General features: G+C 46.6%; 2 protein-coding genes across 2 annotated transcripts in view; one reads left to right on the plus strand and one right to left on the minus strand.

Moving 5' to 3' along the window:
* Nucleotides 1-15,202, plus strand: part of LRIG1 (leucine rich repeats and immunoglobulin like domains 1) — a 96,924-nt gene extending 81,722 nt beyond the window's left edge. Inside the window, exons 11-20 of the mRNA XM_050904865.1 lie at nt 589-660; nt 1,980-2,051; nt 4,328-4,491; nt 6,314-6,634; nt 7,288-7,569; nt 8,114-8,533; nt 9,846-9,968; nt 10,568-10,714; nt 11,849-12,157; nt 12,349-15,202. Of these exons, the coding sequence (XP_050760822.1) occupies nt 589-660; nt 1,980-2,051; nt 4,328-4,491; nt 6,314-6,634; nt 7,288-7,569; nt 8,114-8,533; nt 9,846-9,968; nt 10,568-10,714; nt 11,849-12,157; nt 12,349-12,581 (2,143 nt within the window). The 3' untranslated portion in view covers nt 12,582-15,202. The remainder of the gene's footprint in view (nt 1-588; nt 661-1,979; nt 2,052-4,327; nt 4,492-6,313; nt 6,635-7,287; nt 7,570-8,113; nt 8,534-9,845; nt 9,969-10,567; nt 10,715-11,848; nt 12,158-12,348) is intronic.
* Nucleotides 15,203-17,553: 2,351 nt separating this feature from the next.
* Nucleotides 17,554-22,954, minus strand: part of SLC25A26 (solute carrier family 25 member 26) — a 90,340-nt gene continuing 84,939 nt past the window's right edge. The window contains exon 10 of the mRNA XM_050904637.1: nt 17,554-18,605. Coding sequence (XP_050760594.1) covers nt 18,509-18,605 — 97 coding nt within the window. The 3' untranslated portion in view covers nt 17,554-18,508. The remainder of the gene's footprint in view (nt 18,606-22,954) is intronic.

A 22,954-nucleotide genomic window follows, 5' to 3' on the forward strand; every position in this document is an offset into this window, starting at 1 on the left:
ATTTATTGCATTATATTACTTTGCTGTTGTATTTATAATAAGCCAAGGAAGGAAGTCAGCAGTCACTTCAGTTAGCTGCTGTATAAACGTGCAGCCAAGAGACAGCTCTCAGCCCTTGTGTGTGGATGTCCATTTAGGCCAAGCAGCAGTGAATAAATTACCACTCTCTTACTATCTGGGAAGAAGTTAGAAATGAAAAGTGTTGCAGGGAGAGACCAAAATCTTGTTAAACTGTCATTGCACTTAATCGTGTCCACAGCCAGTCTGCAAAGGATAGAGGGGACCTTCTGTTACTCAGCAAGCTGGTTTCCAAGCACTGGAGCAAACCTGCCTTTTTACGTGATATGGTACATTCCCTTTTGTGCTGTCATCACTATTAAATTCGAATACAGATAAAAGGATTTAATTTCAGGAGCGGGAAAGTGAGTGTACTTCAGCCTTCTTAATCTCCGTGCAGTTCAGATTTCCCAGGACTTCCACTGAGCGCATATATCAGATAAAGTCACACTAATTGTGTTCCTTCTTTTTCTGCCCCCCTCTCCTCATTTTCTTTCTGTTTATCTGGCACTGGATGTTTGGAAACTGCAGAACTCTGTTTGGAAACAAGATCAAGTCGGTGGCCAAGAAAGCATTCTCAGGGTTGGAGGCCCTGGAGCACCTGTGAGTAACCCACCATGCCTCAGAGTTTGGGAAGGGGGGTCTGCCAAAAGTAGCTGCTTGAGAGATCTGCTAGCAATTTAATAGCTTCTTTGTAAACTGAGAAGCCACTCCATTTGTGGGGGCCACCTGCTTCCTTCTCATTATAAGTCCGCCTCAACTTTGGCCTTTTTTTGTGCCAGGAACAAAGTTATAGAACATATGGCAAATCTGCATGCTCTTAATTTTTTGATTTGTTCTTGGATAAATATCGCCTTGACTTGCACATTGCTGCTTTGCAGGCTGTTAGCAATGAAAATATGCTATTTCAGACGTAGCCCTCTCTCCTCCTCCCTTGCCCCAACTTCCTCCTAAATCTAGGCTCTGGCAGTGACATATGTTGCAAATGACTGCTTACGATGCAGGCACCTAACATCCCCATTCAGCACAACTGCCTTAGAGCGGTTTGCAAGAAGTAAATTTTGGCTGCCGCTATGTAATTTTTTTTCTGTGTCCCAAGGCTGATGACTCCAGCAGTGATTCATGAATAACTTCCTTTCTGAATTAAGACAAGTTAAAGTATATGTGATTTTGCTCTAGATGTTTTATTGGTTGTTGATTGTATGAAATGTTATGACCACTGAGAGCATACTGAAGGGTTAGGGCTGCCTGACGGGGGGCACGGGGGGTACGTTCCCAGATAAAGGTGCCCTTATTAATGCTCTACTGAGATTTTCCTCTGCAAGCAGTGCTTGTCTGTCCTACGCTTCACTTAGTAAACTTAAGCCCTAAGTCTGACACTATTCTTTTTTCAGAGAACAAGTGAATTTTTTCATTAGCAATAGTTATGAGGAAAGCTTTTAAGAATACCTTCTTTTGGAAACATTGCAATGTTTTTTGAACACAATAGTATCCTCTCAAAGTCACTTTCAAATAACTTCTCAGATGCCGTTTAGTGCAAGTATTTGCTTTCTTTATGTTTACTGAAGGTCTAGCCTGGGATACGACATTCCTGACTATCTTTGGTTATTGAGGGGGCTGAGGAATTTCTGAGCTGTGGATGATGGAGGTAGCTGAGACTGAGAAAGTGTAGTGAGAAGATGGGGTATGGAATGACTTAGTGATTTATTCCCATAATTTTTGTTGGTTGACTATTGTTCGTCAATACTTATTCAATATTAAAGTGTTTTGTGGAAAGACATTTCTATGAGCTGCAAGTGCATACGGCCTTAACAAGGAGCTACCAAATCACCTGCTGCTGGAGTCACTGCTTAAATATGGAGAGACTTTGTCACAGCCATAGCATCCCTTTTGTTCACATTGCCTTTGGTTGTGTTCTGCAGGAACCTTGGGGATAACGCCATCCGCTCAATTCAAGCAGATGCTTTTGCGAAGATGAAGAGCCTGCGGCAGCTGTAAGTAATTGGACTGTACACACCATTGAGGAGGCAGGGATCCTTCTTGCCCGGGACGTGAGAATTAGCACGTTGTTTCCAATGGGGTGTTATCCGCATTACCACTCACTTACTTCCTCCTCCCCTCTGTCCTCCTCTGCAGGGTATTTTTACACATGAATCGATGTCACGGGAACATCTTGCATTTAATAGTGAGTGAAATTAGATCATCGGAACAGGTTCTTCCAGCAGGTTCGCATCTGTGCAATTATTTATCTCCGCTTAGGAAGTCCAGCCCTGGTCCTGTTAGCCATCTCTCCTTCTCACGCTGCCACTGATTTAATTCCCGGTGGCCCATCTGCTCCTTTGCTGTACCTATGTTTAGGGTTCGCATACAGTACTGACATTTCAGCGATAAGCACCATTTGAACTGGATCCACTTGTCATCCAGCCTTCTGGTGTAAAAATACGGATGCGTTATCAGAGCTGCTGCTTGTGCTCCGGGGTGGGGCTCTGCACTGTTATCAGACACTGTTTCCAGTCTTGCCTGGTTTCCTCTTCTCTTCTTCTCCATAAATATTTAATCCGCTGTCAGTGCATTGCTACACTCTGGAGTAGTGCAATGTCTGTGGAACACGAAATCACTTATTTGGTATTTGGGCAGGTTGAGATTCTTCTTCCTGACGTTGGAAATGGGAATCAGATGGTCGCTGTTAGCAATGACACTTAATACCAGTGACTGGGGAATGAATAAGATAAACGTTGCATGTCCGTTGTTTAACCAGCTTATCTTTTGCACTGGCTCTTGAAACAAAACTGAGGCGAAAGATTGATCTTATTAGAGAAGAGCTTGTGGGATCCCAGATGTTGTGAAGGAACCTTTATACCACGGAGAAGGTGGCTTCCAGATAGGGGACATAGACATGCAGAATGCATTGAACTGAAGTCTTAAATACTAAGGGTCTCTGTGACCTGTCCCAGCTAGCCAGCAGTGTTTATGCCATCGTGTGTATTAAGGGCTGCACATCTTTCTAGGGCAGCAAAGTGGCCAACTTTGGAAATCAGATCCCTATGTTCCCTCATTCCCTCCCTCTCCAGTCCATTTCTTTCTTTTCCCCTTTCCTGACTAGTTTCAGACTTCAGGATTTCCCGAGGTGATCAGGTAGAAAAATGGGAGGAGATTCACATCTTCTTACAACACAGTGCTGGAGTTGGGATTCTGCTGCGCTCTTGATATCCTGCTTTTGCACAACTTGCAGTATTGCAGGACAGGACTTCTCTGTCTGGGGCCATTTTCCCAGTCTCTGAGGCATCCTCACATTTGATTTGAGGGATCAGACTGGGTTTTCCTAGGATCTTGGACCAAACCAGACCGAAGTCTGAATTCCCTGTTGGTGTAAACGTGCGGTTCTTCACTGGCTTCAGAGCTACGCTGAGCCACAATTTGGCCCAGAATATTTAAAAAAAAAAAAAAATCCTGAGGCTCCCCTTTTATTTGCCCCTTTTTCACGGCTCTTTTCTTAACAGAAGGTACTAAGTTACTGTTAGGATGCTGAGAAATGTTTTTGTGTTTTGCTTTCCAAACTAGTCACTGTTTGTACTGGGTTTACACAAATGTCTTTGGTCATTTCTCTTCCACTGCTTCTGTTAATCAGTAAACACAACATCAGCTACACCTCTTATCCCTGGTGATGCTGGTGTGCGAACATGTACCTTACGGAAGGCAGGCAGGGGCCTCTCCACTTACTCCTCTGGTGTTGGCCACTGAGGGAATTAAAGATCTTGCAGTGGGAACTTGGCATCCTCTCTCTGTTCAGTAATTAAGTTCTGAATTCAGTCCCTATCAAAGATGCTCAAAGCACAGAGGCAGAGAAGGAGCATGCGTGGTAATTAGATACGAGGAGTAGGAGCAGGACGGGCTGTACTGTTGACTTGTGCCTCCGCTGCGTGTCTCCTTTGTAGATGATCTACCTCAGCTTCTCTCACGTAAGCCAGGGATGGCATTGCTCCTCTGTTCCTGGGGATCACTCTGGAAGTTGGTTAATAAATATAAGGCGCTAGGGAGTGTCACTGGAGTACAGGAGTGGGTTGCTGTATGTGGAGATGAAATGCTGTTTAAATGTGTTATGTATTTAACATCATTAGTGCCTCAAGGACAACCCTGCAGTCCTTTTTTTCCTTCCACCCATGCTGGGGGGGAGGGAGGAATGTGTCTAACATGAAAGGGCTGTGAGCTTTCCAGCCTTCTCTCTGTGCGGGACTCACAGCAGGCTCGTGTTGGTTTTGTTTCCCTGCAGCCACATAAACAGTGACAGCTTCCTCTGCGATTGCCAGCTGAAATGGTTGCCCCAGTGGTTAGTTGAGAAAGAGCTGCAATCCTTTGTGGTGGCCACCTGCGCCCATCCTGAGTCACTAAAAAGCAAGAGCATTTTTGCCATCCTGCCAGAAAGTTTTGTGTGTGGTAAGTCTTGCCTGTGTTTTGAGGTTGTATGAAGGGTAGGACTCACTTGGGAAACATTTTCTTTGACTACTAGTGTGTTATTACGAGAGGGTTTCTGTTTTGTTTTGTTTTTCAATGGGATCAAAGGAAGCCCAAGCCTGCATTTTAAAAATTTGTCATTGGCTACAATTTATTTCCCACCAAAACCACACAGTGCATTGCTTGCATCTAGTGTATTCCTTACAGGGCTCCCTGAGTATTAAATCAAAAGGGACTAATGCTTGTTCCAGTTCCAGATGGGGCTGTACAGAGACTTCTCCAGTCCTCTAATTTTTTTCACTCTGCAGTGTTCTGACCTTCTTCTGTGGCTTTGTGTTCTTCGCTCATCTTTTCTCCCTCTTAGAAATAACAAAGGGTTAAAAAAAAAAAAGAGGAGAATCTCTCCATCACAGCTCCTTTTTTTTGGGCCAGTAAGGCATTACACATGAACCAACTGATGGCTAATAGTTGCATTATAATCTTCTTTTTTTCTCCTGCGGTTGTTTTTTCTTCTAAACAGCACCTACTGCTGTTCTCCCACCCACACACTGCCGTTGACTCTGCACCTGAGCTGTGGTTGCAAAGCAGCTTTACTTAATACCCAGCACATACAAACATCTACTACCTCTCTCGTAAAGAAAAGAAATGTAAATGATTAGAGGAGGCCAAAGTGATGCTGCTCATGCAGCCCGCTTTTGGGCAAAATAAAGGCCTGGTTTGGTGAGCCAAACCCCGTGCTGTGGAGCCAACCAGTGTGAATCCTGGGTGGAGCTGCACATGGCTGTTTGATGAAGGAAAAATGAGCTTTTGAAAACACTATTTAACTAAGTTGAATGCATGACTTGCATTGAACACGGAGTAAAAGCTTTGTTCCAGCTGCTGTCCCATGTCCCTCTCGATCCCAGAGTGGTGGGGCTCTGCCTAGGTGGCCTCTGTCTGAGCAAGTCTGGGAGGCTTGCTGTGTTCATCTGGAAGAAGAGATCATGAAGGCTCCATCCCCACAGCAACATCACAAAGTGAAGACAGCTTTGCTTCTCCGGTGCCTGCCAAGTCCTCCAGGCACTAGTACTCCTGGTTCCAGAGGCCTGGCTATTTAATTAAACCTTAGTCAAATATTAAATTACACCATTTGTAGAAATCTAATAAATGAATCTGCTTGGAACCTTGCTAAAACCAACAGTCTTCGGGGCAGAGAGAGAGTGTGCAAAGCTTTCCACTCCAGACGAGTGACAGGCAAATACAGCCGCTTCTGCTTTGACAGTGCGTGCTGCAGTCGCCTTGCTCATGAGCATTTATCCTGAGAGGTGGCATTTGCAGCCCTTTAAGTGTCCTCCTGCTCTCCCCTCCTGCTTCACACTAATGCAGGCCTGGAGGTGAAGTTTTAGGTTCACTATTGCTCTTCATGCATGGGTTGTACAAGGAAGGATATTTTCTTTGGACCATAGTATCTTTCTGAGGTTCAGCTACCTTGGTGAAGAGAGCTAGGCATCTTGTAGGTGTTGGAGGTCGCTAAGTGACCATCTCAGTCAACTGATTACAGAAGGAACCAGAGGAACGAGAGTCCTAGCTTAGACCAGCCACTCAGTGGAGTTGTGCATGGCACATCTGCACTATAGAGCCAGTCTCGATGGTGGAGTGCTTTGCAAGAGCAAGCTGCTTTCCTGGTGTAGACGACGGTGGATGTAAAAGCAGATGTGCAATAACGTCTTTCACGTATGCACTACTCATTTCTCATTGCATCTCTTTGCTTGCTCCAGTCTTTCCTCGCAGTCCAGAACTAACTATGCCTGCTGTTTTCTCTTAGATGATTTCCCCAAGCCACAGATCATCATCCAGCCTGAGACAACAGTGGCTGTCCTTGGGAAGGACATCTGTTTCACCTGCTTGGCCGCCAGCAGTAGCAGCTCCCCCATGATGTTTGCCTGGAAGAAAGACAACGAGATGCTGCACAATGCTGAGATCAAGAACTCTGCGCACGGGCGGGCAAAGGATGGCGAGGTGATGGAGTACACCACCATTCTGCACCTCCGGCATGTCACCTTTGCCCACGAAGGGCGTTACCAGTGTATCATCACCAACCACTTTGGCTCTACCTACTCCAACAAGGCCCGACTCACTGTTAATGGTGAGCAGAAAGCTGCTTTCTCATTCCCTTCCTCAGCCTGAGCTGGTACAATTCTCTGGGACCCACTTTTGGCAGGCAGTTACTCCTGAGGGTCCATTCCTGATGGTGAGGAGCTCTTAACCTCTTCACACCAGCTGCTTGCATCTCAGTGGATGCTGAGAAATGCTGTGTGAGGAGCACACTCCAGGCTTGTGATGGCTGCCATCCAGCCAAGCACTTCAGCACATTCTTAACAGCTTTAGCTGCCTCTCTTTGGCTGTTCCAGTAGAGTCTTTGCCCAATGAAATGGGCAAATGAAAATGAAAATACAAAAGGATACAAAGAAGAGGGACTGTAGTGATTGCAAGTTCTCTGTAGGAGAGATAACGGGGTTTCTTTCCACATTAATCGCGGAAGAAAATTAGCTTTGCTCCTAGCTCTAATGATCCTGAGTGGGGGGGTCTTGGACACTGCAGACAGGTATGTGCTGTAGGAACACAGGGTTAGTCCCCAGCAGTCTGGATATATACTGCAAAAGCAGCTTGCCATCCTCTTGCCTATGGGTAATTATCATATTAATCTTCTGCCTAGGAAGGAAAACAGTTACAACTGCCCAGAAGATGGTGTTTTCCCCGTGGAATTGCTCATCCCTTTTTCTTGTTTTTCTTTATCAGTGTTGCCCTCATTTATCAAAACTCCCCACGACATCACCAGCCGGACAGGGACAACGGCACGGCTGGAGTGTGCAGCTGAAGGACACCCCACCCCACAAATCGCCTGGCAGAAAGATGGGGGCACGGACTTCCCTGCGGCCCGAGAACGCCGCATGCACGTCATGCCTGACGATGATGTCTTCTTCATTACGGATGTGAAGATAGAAGACATGGGTGTCTACAGCTGCACGGCACAGAACTCTGCGGGGTCTGTGCTTGCAAATGCCACCCTGACTGTACTGGGTAAGATGCGTTAGCGCTCCAAGAGACCAAGTGGTCTGGAAGTAGGAACTGGAAGGGGTTGCTGTTCAAGCTCTTCAGCAGTTGCAGATACAGAAAAGGGACAAAGAGGCAGTGCTCTGCGTTAGTCTTGTTTCATTCTTTTACACTGTAGTTAACTACTGAAAAATACCCTGCTAATTACGAGAAGGAGCCTTAAGTCACATTTTCTCTTGTGCCAAGGAAGCCCCAATAGTCTGGGAAAATTACTTCAAAAGGAAATTGCACTCCATCTCTCTTGCCCTACAAAATAATTCATGTGTCATCCGTTGCCCCTTGTCCTCGGGGGTTTCTTTGTTGGGAAGACTAACGCCAGCTGGTTATGGGAAGGCCTTGGTTGTGATTGATAGATCTGTTGTGGATTGCAACTGCCATGCTCCTGGGTGCATGGCTGTGTAGTGCATTGCTGTATATTTGTCTGCAGGAACATGTTACGTTTAATACTGTTAGAAGAAATCTGTTGTTACACTGTCCCCGAGAATTAATTTCAGTGTTTATTCTCCTGCAGAGACACCATCTTTGATTCATCCACTGGAAGACCACGTAGTGTCCGTAGGTGAGACTGTGGCTCTTCAGTGCAAAGCCACAGGGAGCCCACCTCCCCGCATTACCTGGCTGAAAGGTGACCAGCCCCTGATCGTGACAGAAAGGCATCACTTTACCTCTGGCAACCAGCTCCTGATCGTGAGGAACGTTGTCTTGGAGGATGCTGGGAAATACACCTGTGAAATGTCCAACACCCTGGGGACAGAGCGCGCACACAGCCACGTGAGCATCTTACAGTCTCTCGGCTGTAGGAAGGACCGTACCACTGTGGGGATCATCACCATTGCCGTGGTGTGTAGCATCGTGCTGACGTCTCTGGTCTGGGTCTGCATTATCTACCAGACCAGGAAGAAGAGTGAAGAATACAGCGTCACCAACACAGGTAGCTCCAGTCTCCTGCTAAGGCTTCCTCTAACTTTTGTGCTGTCAGACTTCCCACTGAGGCTGAATCGGCATGTCAGGTAGCCACACGATCACGCTGGAAAAGCAGTTGGCTTATCTCAGTGGTTCTCCTGGCTCACAAAGCTGGAGCCAGCTTTCGCTTGCTGTTGAAGCATGTTCAGAGCTGCATTTCTCCCCTTGGCTTGCTCTTCAGAAAGGTCTTCTCCACTTGGCAGTAGTTTCAGCCATTACTTTGCTACTTTGATTTTCCATGACCATAAATGATAACTCTTGAGACAGTCTGGACTATGTCCATGATGCTGGGAACCTGTCTTACTTTTTGGGAATCTATTTTCAAGGACTTTGTATTCAAAACTTGAAAAATAAGACTCTGAAGCTGGAACCTCTTTTTCCATGTTGCCTGTAAAAGCTGTTGTAGCCCTGCTGATGAGGGCTATCCCTCACTTCTTAGGGGAAGAAGTAGTGTTTATTGTTTCCTCCTAATATTCAACCAGGATAATTTGGTGCTGAAATCAGTGTTGCAGTGAGAATAAACTCTCCTGCCCTCAACGTTATGCAGCCTCTGAACAGAAGTATGGAAGAACCAGCCTAAGACTTCCCCACCCTGCTGGGATTTGCAGCCTTCCTGTATTACGCTTAGCTTTAGATATAGTATAACACAGGATTTTAAAGACACAGGCTAGGTAGGAAGTCTTGGACACCATGTGACCGGTGTGATGTGTCAGTGGGATTTTTTTTTCCACTTTTTTTCAGTCCTGAAAATCTAGGGCTTCATGCCTAGCGTAACTGAGTTTCACTTGGCTTTGTGCGTGACAAGGGAAGCTGAAATTGCCCGATATAAAATGAAGAAAGCCAAGGATAGCTAAGGGGCTTAGACTTACTTGCCTGCTTAAGTGAATCAAAGACCCTCTTCTCCAGAAGTCTTTTACTCTTGACTTTGGGAGACAGAGGACTTGAGTCAAATGAGGCACTCTGAATTTCAGGGGAAAAGGAAGGATTTACTTGTTCTGATGAGACAGTTCCACCTACCTGGTACTGACCATGCCAAATGCAAACACTCAAATGGCTTTATCAGCACTGTCTCTCACAGCTTTAAGCCTTGAAAAATCAGGAGCAGGGCTTCCTAGGGGAATGGAGTATTTAGGCAGTTCAGTTTCCATTGCATCTACAGAAAATACCAGTTATAGATCTGGTCCCAAATCCCTCTTGAAAATGTGATTTTACATGCCTTTGAAAACAGAAGCCTTTATATCTTCCTAGGAACTGACATTTCTCTGCTCCCATTGCTCTAGATGAGACCATTGTGCCTCCTGACGTGCCAAGCTACTTGTCTTCACAAGGGACTCTTTCTGACCGGCAGGAAGCGGTCGTCAGAGTAGATAACCAACAGCCTAACGGGCACATAGACAGCAATGGTGAGAACCGGTTTAATTATTTTTTCTGTAATGCTGTATCTGAATTTGATATGAGGAGGTAGAAATCACAGTACAAAGTACTTCTGTGCTTGTTGTATCTTGAAAGATCTTCATAATGGAATTCTCTAGCTACTGCATTTCTGCAGAACAAGGATCTGTCTTTTACTTCACAAAGCTATCCTCTCCCGGTAATAACAGTGTTCATACAAGCAGACTGCTTCAGAAACTGCTCAGTCAGGCCCTAAGGACTATTTTTTTGCTAATTTTGGATTAGTCTTTTGGCACCGGAGTTACCCATAGTTAAGCTTTACTAGAAAATACATTAGCATTGCCTGTCCCTGCCTTCAGGCTTAGAAATTAAATGTTGGGATTTTACAGTATTGCAGCACGCTAGGAAGGGAAAGTTAAGCGTTCTGAACTAAGATTCTCCTGAGACTATACAGCATTTATGCTGTTAAACATTAGCTTAAAATTATCTCTTATCTCCATTGCTATTTTTTTCTCCCTTTCGCAGCTTTTACAGTAGAAATAAGACTAACAAGTCATTTAACTGAGAGCAGATGGTTGTAATCTTTAGCCAGACGGTTCGTTTGTTACAGGTATGTGTCAGACTGATGCTGGAAGGTGTCCAGATGTTGAAGCTCCCACTGTAGGTTGTAGACAGCCAAAGCTGTGTATCGGCTATAATAAAGACACTTGGAAAACTGAAGACATGGCTGATGGAATGCTTGTTCCAGATAAGACAGGTACAAAACCCATTAATCTGGAAAGGTATTTTGTGTTTGTACAGATCAGAAAGCCCTCCAAGTCAGACAGCATTAAGACAAGAAATTGTTACCTTCAGGAAAAAAAGCCAGGAATGATTCTCAGGTGTGAGCACAGTAAATTTACTTTCTTCTGCTTGCTTTGATCCTCTATCAAGCTTGGATAGTTTGAATTCGAGGAACCGTCAGAAAGAGGCAGACTAAAGCTCCCGATCGCCATTCCTTGCAGCTGGCTGATCGGTATTTTGATTTGAGCTATTCCTAAAATGTGAGAGCACTTTCAAACTGAAGGTGTTAAAATTTTTCATGCTCTTTAAAGGGGCTGGCAACTTCAAAGCTCAGCTTTTTTTTTTTTATTTTCAAAATTTAAAGGTTGTTTTTGGGCAGTACACCTGCCTCTGCTCTTTGCCAATTTCTCGGGTGTTACACTCATACTTTTCTATTTTTAGGATGTGTTTTCTGTTCTCATGCTGTATTATAACATCCACAGAAAAACAGTCAGTGAAACAAATTTTCTCTCCAGGAGAAACTGTAAAGTTTAATAATGGAAAGTTGTCGAGTGCACTAAGGAAATTAACTTTCAACATTTAGAAACTCCTTCCTGCTCGCTGCTTTGAATTCTGCTCATCTGTTATTACCATGAACAGTAATAACGTATCTTGAGATAACAATATGAGTTGACAGTGATCCCTGTAAAGCAGCAGCACAAAAATAAGAAAGGTAATTTGGTATTTTAAAGCATGTACAGGAAGGTTCCAGTTTTTATTTCTACACTGACTAGAAAGTCTGGAAAAGGGAATAAACGCACAGTTTGTTTTAAAAAAGTCACAACTTCTTTGGAGTGTAAAAAAAAAAAAAAACCCGAACCAACTAAACCTATTAATTGGAACTACCTTTAGTGATAGCCACAGAGTTCTGAAAAACGCAGGTGTTTGTTTACTAGCCCTGTATAAAACCAAGAAATGTCTCCATATTTAGTGAGAGATTCCCACACTGCCGAGGGACAGGTGAACTAAACAGAGCTGCCTTTTCCTTCCGCAAGTTGCGTGCTTCAGTGCTGACAACTTCCAGCTGGTTAATCGTCGTTTGTTGCCTTCTTCTCTTCCTCCCTTAAAGGCTATGGCCTGCCAGTTGTGTGCACGGACTGCAGTGGCAGCACGGACAGCATGAACGTCCACATTTACCCCAAGGAGTCAGAGTATTACTCTGAGAGCCTTAAGACTATGGATAATACCTACCCAAATGCACTGAGCAGCAAGGAACGAGATAGGAAGAGGGGTGCAGGCACCAGCCTTCTTCATCCTCAGCCATGCAACGGGATTGCCGGCGGCAAGAGGATGGAAACAGACGGGACCCTCTACCCCAGCAACCACGACAGAATAAGACCTGTGAGCACGACCAGCCCGCTGCTTGCAGACAGGCACGGTACGTGTGTCCCTGGGGATGTCTTTTTCTCCCCAGATGCAATACAATGCCATCTGGGTTATATCAGAGCCCTGCTTTCTCCCATCAGCTTTTTTTAACTGGCTCAAGGGCGTGAATGACAGTGGCAGGGTTGGTTTTATGAGGAGCGCTGGCATCAACTAACCACGCCGGTTCTTTGGGTTTTTTTGCAGGCTCTTCGCAAGCAGTAGCAAAGCCTTCAGAGCTCAACAACCTGAATTTGGTGAGAGCTTCGCCAGCAGGAGGGTCATTAAAGCAACTGAACGTGCTTCCTGAAATTTCCCCAACACTACTGGATTTGCAGAGCGAAGCGGGAGTGAAACAGGCTCTCCTGTCCAACAGCTACGCACCCAAGCCGCGCGACTCCGTTCACGAGTTGAAGCCACCGAACAGATCGCTGGACTGAGAGGACGGACTGCCATGTGCAAATTAACAAACACGCTATTATTTTTTTTAATTTTTTTTTGCACAGAGTATATAGGCTACTTACTTCTACCTCAAATCTTGAACTGATGACCTGTCAAAGGCAAACAACTGAGGTATGAGAAACAAGCTTGTATGGGGAACAAACTCCTGTTCGAGCGTCATCTGTTTGTACATAGTTTAAAACTTCCCTGAGAAGTATGAAGCGTTCAAAAGTTGACTTGCATATGAAGCACAAAAATGCAAGGGATTATTGTGTAAAGAGAAAAGTATTTGATACAATTGTACATAAGAGTTTTCATATATAAATATATATATATAAAAATATATATATCTTTTACAGAGGCTATTTTAATCTTTAGTGCATGGAAAACTGAGTGAAATTTTACAACTTTGGCAATATTGTTTTCAGTATCAGGTTGCTGTTAAACTTTGTGAGAGAAATAATTCTGGTGCCTTAAATGCATAAGCAGAACTTTAAAAAGCCAGACTGTTCCAAAGGGGTTGTCCTCTTTTCAATGGAAGTTCCTTTAAATCAAGTATCAATTGGGTTACTTAGCACAAATTTCCTTCCCCTTAGAAATTTATTGCACTTAACACATTTTTAAACAGAGATCTTCAACTGTTTCAAATGAAGTTTATAGGAAAAAAAACCATGCAGTGAGAAATTACATAGCAACCTGATTTTTTCCTGTTGGTGGAAGAACTTAAATTCCATTAGTTTTCAAAACTGCATAAAAACTAGTATTTGAACTGTGACTGTGTGAGATGTTAGTGGACCACACAAGAGGCACTAAAAAAATTCAGCAACAGCGCAGAGCCCCAAAACAACCAGACAAAAAGGCCGTCGTGAATACTGAGCAGTCATTACCAAAATAAATAATTCATGCAGTAAACTGCGGGGTGGTCGCATATATTGCACCATTCAAAAACTTCATAGCGGAAGGCGTTATCTGCCCGTATGCGCTCTTACAGCACTGATCACCTGCAGAGCTAATGGCAGACATTTCCCCTCCCAAACGGTAGCAGCTTTACCTGTGTAAGGTGCATATAATGATATACGGCCTAGCCTTGTTCAGAAGGAATAACCTGTGACAGTATAATGCATTTTCACACCCAAAAAGAAAATACATCTGTTCTGGAGGGGGTTTGAAACCATAGAGTTGTTTTGACAACAAAACTCAAATCACACTCCCAAGCTGACAGCTGTACTGCTCATTCATCTGATACTTTTTTTTTCCCCCCCTCTGCAACAGAATATCACGCTTTCTTGTTGGACACCATTACCCCCACCTGCAGCCACTCTTTACGTGAAAATATCCGCTCCAAATGAATTACGCTGCTTTGTGTAGCAATCCTAGGCTATTCAGAAATAGACTCGTTTAGAAGGGAAGCTGTGTATTTATGATTGAAAGTTCTCTGTTAAATGGGAATGTCCCAAGTATTTTTATGTGGTCTTTTAAGTTCATCCATGAATGGGGGGAAAAAGAAATACCCACATTGGTCAAACAGATCTTTGTCACTTCTAACTTCACTCTGATGCTTTTTATTTAGAGAAAGGCTGCTTTCTGTTGGTACCTGTGGATGGAGGACTCCCTTCCAGTTACTTGTAATTTGAGTTCTGCTAACATAAGGTTGCTAACTCCGGTGATGACTACTTTGGGGGAAGGTTTATTAGGGGGTTTTGTTACTTTTTTCCTTAGGCGCAATTCAAATGCCAGTCCCACTGAAGCCGAGTCCGGTGGAAATCCACCTTTGCTAGTACTGTGGCTCGAAACAAGCATCAGAGGTAAGGGCGGAAACATTTAATTTTCTGTTCGGATCCATCACTTTGGGATCTGCCGGAGTGCTACCGCACCTGCGGGGTCTCAGCAAGCAGTTACCTGCTGCCCTGCATCAGGACGCACGGTGCCCCTTGGTTTTACTACAAGCTGCTCCTGTCCAGCCTTACCTTGAGGAGCCACCACCTCGCGTAAGGGCGAGCCCTCTGGCTGCTGCCCAGCAGCTGATGGCGAGTTTCACTGTAGAGTGGCCAGCTGAACCTGACCTTGAGGAAGCCAGGCATAATTCAGCCAGGTGCCTGTCTGTATCAGTTCCTGACTATTTGACACGTTTGCACTTTGAGACAGGTGGCTGATTATGTTGAGTGCCAAGTTTGTTCAAAGCAAAGGAAAGGGATGTTAGAAAATCATAAACGGAGCGTAATTTTCCCTTTACTGAAGGGAAAAGTATGCTTCAGAACCGACTCGCAAGGTGAAAACAGTGGGAACCAGGGACAGGGGGAAGATGGGAATGATTTAATTGACTCATTTTGCTGGCAGAAACATCATCACCATTGCAGATACAAAGCATATTTGCCACATTAACATTTGAAAATAATGTTTCTGAATAAAGATAACTGCCTAATGGTATGACTTCCACTAAGTATGTGAATTTGCTGCTTCTAAGAGGCAATGTGAAAGAGGAAGTATTACTTTTGTGTACAAAGTTATTTATTTATTAGAAAATTTGGTACAATGTTGTACATTGAAAAACATGTAAGATATTGAAGTGTCTAACAAACGGCATTGAAGTGTCTTTAATAAAGGTTCATTTATAATATTACAGCTGTTTTGTTGAGAGTGAGCTTTTGGGAGTTTCAGTTGAAAATTAAATAAAATTCTAATCCATTGCTATATTCTGTTCTGTCTTTCTCTGACAAAAGTGCAGACTAATTGCCAAAATACCTGCTCGTGAAATTAGACCCACGACTTCACCGTGAGATACTGTAGATCAGCGTGAGACTCTGGCAGCCTGACTTGCGGATGGGGTGGGATTCGGGGGCTTTACTGAAAGATACAATAAAGAACTCGTAAGAAATACATTTCCAATATATCAACTTGCTGAAGTATCTGGCAAGTACCCTTATCTTGGCACTGAAAACAGAACAGATGGGGTGTGTGCATGTGTGCAAGTACGTAAGAAAAATGGGGCCAGGATAGCACCAGCCTCAGCTGCAGTTGTGAACACCTCTGGCTTTCTCAAACCCGAACCCCACGCTGTATGGAAATTCCAGAGGCAGCTTTGGAGATAACCTTGAATTCTTGCTTTAACTAAAAAAATCTCAATTCGGTTTCTGTATATTTAAAAAAATAAAAGTATTTCCTCCTCCAAATTATAACTTTGGGTATAAAGCAGATTTTCTGAGACTACTCTAATGAGTCCCTTAACTCCTACATGTGTTAAAATTTTTTAAAATGGAAAAGAGCGAGCCTTTAAGAAGCTGGTGCCTGGTTTGAGAGTCAAGTTTTGTTAATTCATATTATCCCAGTAATGGGCTAAAATTAATTTTTCAAGTTCTGGTAAACTTGAAATAAACCATTGCTAAAACTCAAGGCAAACAGGCAATAGGGGAAAACCAAACACGTTTTTAGGTCTTTATCCCCCCACAGTCCCACAACTAACAACAGTGGCATTTTCAGCAGGATTAGACAAATCGGTGTCTGCGGAACAGCCCTGGCAGCCCGCTGGGGCTCTCACTTGCCTGGTGCTCTTCCCGGGGGATCTTGTCCTTCCCACAGCGGTCTGGGGTGCAGAGCCAGTCCATCACCACATGGGAAGGGGAAGCGCTTGGGGTCTGTCTCTGCCCGCTCTGTTAGGTTGGCTAACACAATTTGGCTAGTTGGGGTTTGTTTGTGGGTTTTGTTTTTTTTTTTAATAAAAAAAAGCAGTGATAACAAAAACTGATTATGCATCTATTAAGTAAAAAAACAACAATCCAGCATTTGGACCGAAAGACTATGAGGCACGATTATTTTCAGCTCAAGTAATTAAATGCACCAACTGCAGTGCTAACCCTCTCATAGCATTTAAAGAGCTTTAATAGAAAATATAAGCTAGCTTTTAAGACAGAGTAATAAATCTCCTCCCCCCAAATGCCCCTAAAATTGGTTCTGCTATATATAAACTCGTACAAGAGACAACCTTAAAAGTGGCAGGAAGCACTGCTCCACCGTGCCATGGAAACGGGTAGAATTAGCCAGCCAATACGAGACTTGGCTGAAATTCTCCATTTTAATTGAAGATTATTTTTAAGAGTTATGTCCTTTGTTCTGTATGTTTTACTTGTTTGCCAATTATTTTCTAAGTTTTGGCCTCAAAAAAGTCTTACTACTATGTCATGGGATGACAGTGTAATAAAACATCCAGCCTTAGTAAGCCTGGCCCATGCTTGCACCTGAGCAGCAGCCTGGTCTCTGGGCAGGGCTCAGGCTTCGCACGTACCCCTGCGCGTTCACACGCTAACCTGGTTTGGCGTTTCTTCTCCCCCACGCCAGACTCCCTGCACCGCTGCATCTTCCTAATGAGGAGAACAACCTCAACGTTAAATTACAGCACCCCTGGGGAGCACGTCATCACAGGTACGGCTTCAGTTACCTCAGAAGTGTTGCGATGACCTGGAAGGAGCGTGCACAGACCAGCGGGTGCGGGCACGCAGTGCCACCAGGCTGAAGCCGATGGCCTCGGTGCCGCTATGGCTGCACAAGCCGGGCTCTGCCGCCCCTCTCAAGCCTGACCACGGGCACTCACCGTGCATTCAGTCCTGGCACACAGCCACCCTGCTCACCCCTGTGCAACTCACCCCACACAGCCCCCCACCCCGCGGCAGCCAGCACCCACCTCCTCACCCCCAGGCGCAAGGAGCCCCTCAGCCTCCGAGCATCATGGCTGAGCCCAGGGCAAACGTGTGAACCGCCACCGCCTGACCCGGCCCCTCATCCCACCGCGCCGGCGCAGCCCTAGAAGGGTCTTTTCGGTGCGTGCCGAAGGCGCTCACTGCAGCAGCTTGGCTTCGCTTGCCCAGGCATCCCCATGCAAACGCCCTCCACACCTAAACATTTTCAAGCACCACTTACTTACTTAGCCAAGCTGCTGGTGTAAACTTGGGGCCCCCCCACCCCAGACTCTGGTGATAATTGTGAGTAATTTCAATAAGGTCTTTTCACCGAGCTCGTCCCTGCACCATTTTGGCCGCTACAGCTTCTGTTCCCTAACACAAGAGCAACAGCAGAGGTTTGCTCTGCCTGCCAGCAGCCCCCCGGGAGCCCTGAGGATCCATCCGTACATCGGCAGGAGAACTTGCGTGCTCTCCCTGCCTTGCCTTCCCGGTCTCCCTCCTGGGCTTCAGCATTTCCAACCTCCTGCGCCTTCCGCTGCTGAGGGAGGAAGACCAAAAGAAGGCAGAGGTGCATGTCTTTGCACAATCAATCACAGCTGTAAAATAATACAAGCCCATGCTTTTACTGGAGAAATGTGAGTCTAATTAATAAAGCTGCACTGGCTACCACACAGGAATGCTTGCTGAGCACCTGTAGGTATAAACAGGAATATAAACTTCCACAAATACAGCTCAAATCAGAAACAAATGGATTATTGTCTTTTACAAAGAGCTCTCCCAACCTGGAATACTTTCAGTGGTGTTGGAGGGCAGCAGGCTGTAACTCTATCAGCCCCTTCCCCAACCAGTAAAACCCTCCCCACGTTATGAGGCAGGTGCCGCTGGATTATGAAAACTCGCTTTATTTCAGGCTCCCCGCTCAGCCCACGATCTAGAGGTTTGCAAACCATTTCCCCTGCAGGAGTTCTAATAACGCCTTTCTCAGCCACCGTAATTAGCTGTTTACCCCCCAAACATTACTTTTTTGGCACGACTCTCACAATGACCTCACTTTCCATGCAGGAAAATTTCATGTTTGGGAAATTGGATTATTGGAGGATTTACTTTTCTTTAACAGTGAAAGCGGCTCTCAGCCTGCTGAACAGCTGCTGCGGGGCGGCGGGAGGAAGGCTGCGCTCGCGGGCGGACTCCTCCTCCAACTCGGCGGCTTCTCCAGCTCCTCGGCAGCCACCGGCAGGACCGGCCAGGCTGGGTCACAGCAGCAGCTGGCGAGTCTTCTCGTATGTCCCCAGGAAGATGAAGCCTCCCAGGCTGATGGCTGCCATCCGTGGGACAACACCTGCGAACAAGCTGAAGGCAAAGGAAAGGCGGTTTTAGAGGACAAGCGGAGAGCGGATGCTGCACGGCTGGCTGCAGGGGCTTTGGAAAACAAAGCCAAGAACAATTCGCTCTTGCTGTTTTCTGAAATCCCACCCCACTGCTCACCGAAGGAACCTGCCTGGGCTTCCCCAACAGAGTACTCCCGAGCCTTGTGATTTTTAACCCCTCTCCACACTCCTCAGGTGCAGAAGCAAAGGTGCAGGAGGCTAGATGCCACACTGTGGAAAGAGGAGCTCAGACACATCCCCACAAAGGGCTGCAGACAGATGAGAAGTGTCCCATCCTCCGTCACCCCCATCCAGCCTCGGCAGAGGGGACCCCTCTCTGTGCGAGGAGCTCCCCCCCCGCAGAGACAGCCCTGCTCACCGCAGCGGCTCATTCCCAGTAACATACAACAGGGGCCAGCAGGGAGGGAGCAGGAACGGCTGCGTGTTCAGCCGCCACGATTTTTAGGTGCCTGATCCTAATAGTTCTTGGAAGTTAACAGGAAACTCGTGCAAAGCCAATTGCGCGACACATCTAAGCTCATAGTTGGTTTAACAACTTCAGGATAGGCCAGTGTATCCTCCCAGAGGATTACAGGCTTCCTTCGTTGTAAGCAAGGATTAAACATTAGGATCGAATCTGTTTGGCATCCCCCTGCTGATCTATTGCCCACATGGCGGGAGCCCTTCGCAGCACAATCTGGCTGAGCTCCGCGGGGCCGCTGCTGTCCTCGGCTTTTTCCAAACGCTGCATGGTCCCGGCTAGGAGCGTGTCCACAGTGGGACAAGGTGTAATTCCCGGTGAGACCTGGCTGCGCAGGAGATGCACGCAGTCCCAGGGCTGCTCAGGAGCTCTCTGCTCCCTGCCCGCGCCCGCCTACTCACGCTGCGCTGGGGAAACCTCTGGCTGCAATAACTCTGGTTTTCGTTGTAATGAGCTTTGCTAAGGAGCCTGGAGCACACAGGCAGATGGAAACGTTTTATGGCTTTACTAGACAGCAATTGGGTCTATTACCATAATGACAGCTTTAAAACAGAGTAATTTGTACAAGGCATGTATGGACAGAGCGCTGATAGGGTAAATCCTACGGTGCAGCATCGCTCTCGAAACGCGCACCATCCTTCTCCTGCCGAATTCGGCAGCCCTCATTACAGGAGCAGTGGCAGCCGTTCTTTTACAAACAGCCCACTCGAGACACAGCTCTTTCTTACACAAACAGGGGCAGATAACCGAGTTACCCAGAAGCTGCATCCCTGGCAACCTCTATTACTAACCATCACTTCCAAGAATCCTGGCCCTGCTCCCCCCAGTTTCCCTTTCCCACCTGCCACCCGTGGCTCGCCAATCCACGCTTCCTCCACAGGCTCCCTTTTGCAAGAGGGCAGAGCTGAACGGCACCGGGGCTGCCCCGAACCCGGAGAGCTGAGCTCTGCTACAGGCCTGATCCAAACTGGTCCCCGCTGGGCCACAACTGCCCTCATCAGCAGACGAGATAAATTGGGTGGTTTTCTGCTGGCCCCATCAGAAACCCCTCTGGTGGGCAGAGGTCTGCTGTCTATTTGTATTTGCTATCTGTTTGCGCAGATTTCACCTGGCACCCTGCCACTCCTCTCTCCTTCCCTGGGTTTTCCCTTTTGCTTAAGCAACTCTCCCAGTTACCGGTTGGATCCAGCACCAAGGGCTGGAGGGCTTCACCCCCGCCTTCGCATCACCGACAGCTGCAATAAATGCACAGCATGTCAGTGACTGGCAAAGACCAAACACAGGCTTTCCAGTACAGACACGTCGCGCTCTCCCCAGCCGTGCAAGGAACGGCCGGGCAGGACTCACAAATCTGGGAATCACGTTTAAATCCCAGGGCGAGGCCTGGCTGCAGGTGTTAAACCCGCACCCTGCGCCCTCCTCAACCGTCTGCATGCCCTCCGGGGTGCAGCTCTTCATTTCAAGGTTCCCAGCCCAGCAATACACCTAGTCCCACGGTCCCAGCAGCAAAGGTGATGTTTTTGGGCAAACACTTGGCAATCCAAAGCAAATTCTTTCTCAACAGAGACTAACCAGGACCCCTGAAGCTACCCTTTGGAAAAGGCACTGCAGGGCCTGGACACAGCATAAAGGGGCCAGCGCTGAAACGGGCGCTGTGTGCTCGGCCACAAAACCTCCATATTATGCTCTGGACCAAAGAGGTGGCCATGCTGAGAAAAACCACCGCTTTTATCAGACTACAGCTTTGCACTGAGCTCACTCCGGCGGGCACCTTGTGTTTCACGAAGCAGCAAGCCCTGGGCACAGGGGCTGCTTTCACCACTTGCATCGGCAAGATCCGGCTCCGGAGAGCGGTGTGGTTAGTGCCTGCCGTGCCATGTCCACCCGAACCGGGAAGCTCATCCGAGGAACGGGATGCCTGGTGCAAACCGCCAGCTCCGTCCCCAGCTACACACAAGCTGGGACAAGCTATCTCACCAGGTTTATCAGTCAAATAACCCTCGTCTTTCTCACCGTTGAGTTGTGAAGCTTCATCCGTGGCTTTCAAAAGCAGCCGGACAAGATGTAAACCTGCTCTCATGCAAATGGCTCGTCTACATTGCTAGCAAGAGCGAGGAGGCGCACGGGTCTGCTCACTCCATCCCTATCCTACCTCCCGCCGCAGGCCTGGCTCTCCCCGGACAGAAAGGGATGTGAAATTTCTTGGCATGAAGCAGAGGGATTTACTAGGTGCAGACCAGGAAGCTGAGCCCTGCGCTCTGGTTTTAATAAAGTGGCAATAAGCAATGCGTCTTTCTGCCCTCAGAATTCCTCCTCTTCAAGTACAAGATTTATTAGAGCAGCCATAAATCACTTCATGTTGCAACTGGCCAAAAAAGCCCGACATTTTTATTGTTTTTGATTAATAGATTTATAATTGGCAGCAGGCATGGCAGCCTCTGCGTTTATTTTTCCCAAGACTTTCTTCCTTTTCCTTGCAGCTGACGCAGCTTGGCCTCCTTTACATGTTACTTTTTCTCCAGATCGCTTATTGTTTTGATTTCAATTGAATTGCGTTCCCTTTGGTCCTAGTCCACGGGTACTATCTTTAGGCAGAGTTTAATTTTGGGCTGTTTAGAAAAGGGCACTGCTGAAACACCCCGAAAAGAACACAAACATACATTTTTATTTTCTGCTGTTGGCTGGGGAAAGAGGGAGGTTTCCCCAGCCAAATCCATGCCTCTTTACACCCTTCAGAGCTCAACTGCCATCAGCAGCAGACGTGGCCTCGCTTCTCCCAGTCCCTTTCAAAACATGCCCCAGAGTCCGCCAAGCCATTGTAGGACCCAAAACTCATCCACCGCCACATCACCTCATCACCTCAAAGAGCAAACCTGAGACAACCCATCTCCGAGTGCTGCCGGGGGCACGGCTGGACATCTTCCTGGAATCAGTGTTCAGGAACTTCCTGCAATTTGTTTTGAATTATTTCCCACATGTGTAGAAAGAGGATTGAACTTTTATTAGCTGGGCAAGCAGAGATCAGATGTTAAGAGAAAACTGTCTCCTGCAAAGCTGCGAGGTGCACGCTGCTTCGAGCAACAGTTTACAAACGTTAAAATACCACCCTGAAAGTGTCGGCCACATCAAGTGGATTAAAAACCTATGAGAAATTACAGCGAAAAGCCCCAAGTAAAGCATCCAAAAAAACCTCCATTTCTCTTCCAGGCCAAGGGCAGGTGGGACACAAGCCCTACTGAAGGAAGCACAGGCTGAACCTCATGGACTGGAGGAGTTAAGACATGTTTACTACGTGTGGTCAATAGCTGGTATGAGTCACGCACTCAAAGAGGGCAAGGTAGCATAAATGAAGCAGGTGTCTGTAAAAATTAATAATAATTTATAAGCTCGTGACACCTCAAAATGTTCTACAAATGCTAGCAGAGCACTTTTTGTTCACAACACCACTCCAAGGCCAGAAGAGCAATTCTCCGTCTCAGGACTGGGTAAAGTGAGGCAGTTAAGAGACTGAATCGACATCACCCCAGACTTCCACAGCTGGTCAGAAGAAAGTCCAGAACATTTCTACACTCCGGCCACAGTAGGAAAGCTGCCGAGAGCTGCCCTGCGGCTGCTCAGACTTATTCTTTGCACTCAAGCCTGTCTCAGAAAACTCGCATTTTTTGCAACGACTGCTTCACCAGAGAAATCCAAGCGGGCGTGTGCTCAAGCCCAGACCTGACGGGAGGCTCAGAGGACAAGTCAGGGAGCACATGGCTCCCTTGTGCTTCAGCTTGTCCCTGTTGCCGGCACCACACTGGCACCGCCTGCTCCCATCACGCTTCGCAGTAAGAACAGCGAATATAAAGGAA

This window comes from Gymnogyps californianus, chromosome 13, assembly GCF_018139145.2.
Source record: "Gymnogyps californianus isolate 813 chromosome 13, ASM1813914v2, whole genome shotgun sequence".
NCBI lineage: Eukaryota > Metazoa > Chordata > Aves > Accipitriformes > Cathartidae > Gymnogyps > Gymnogyps californianus.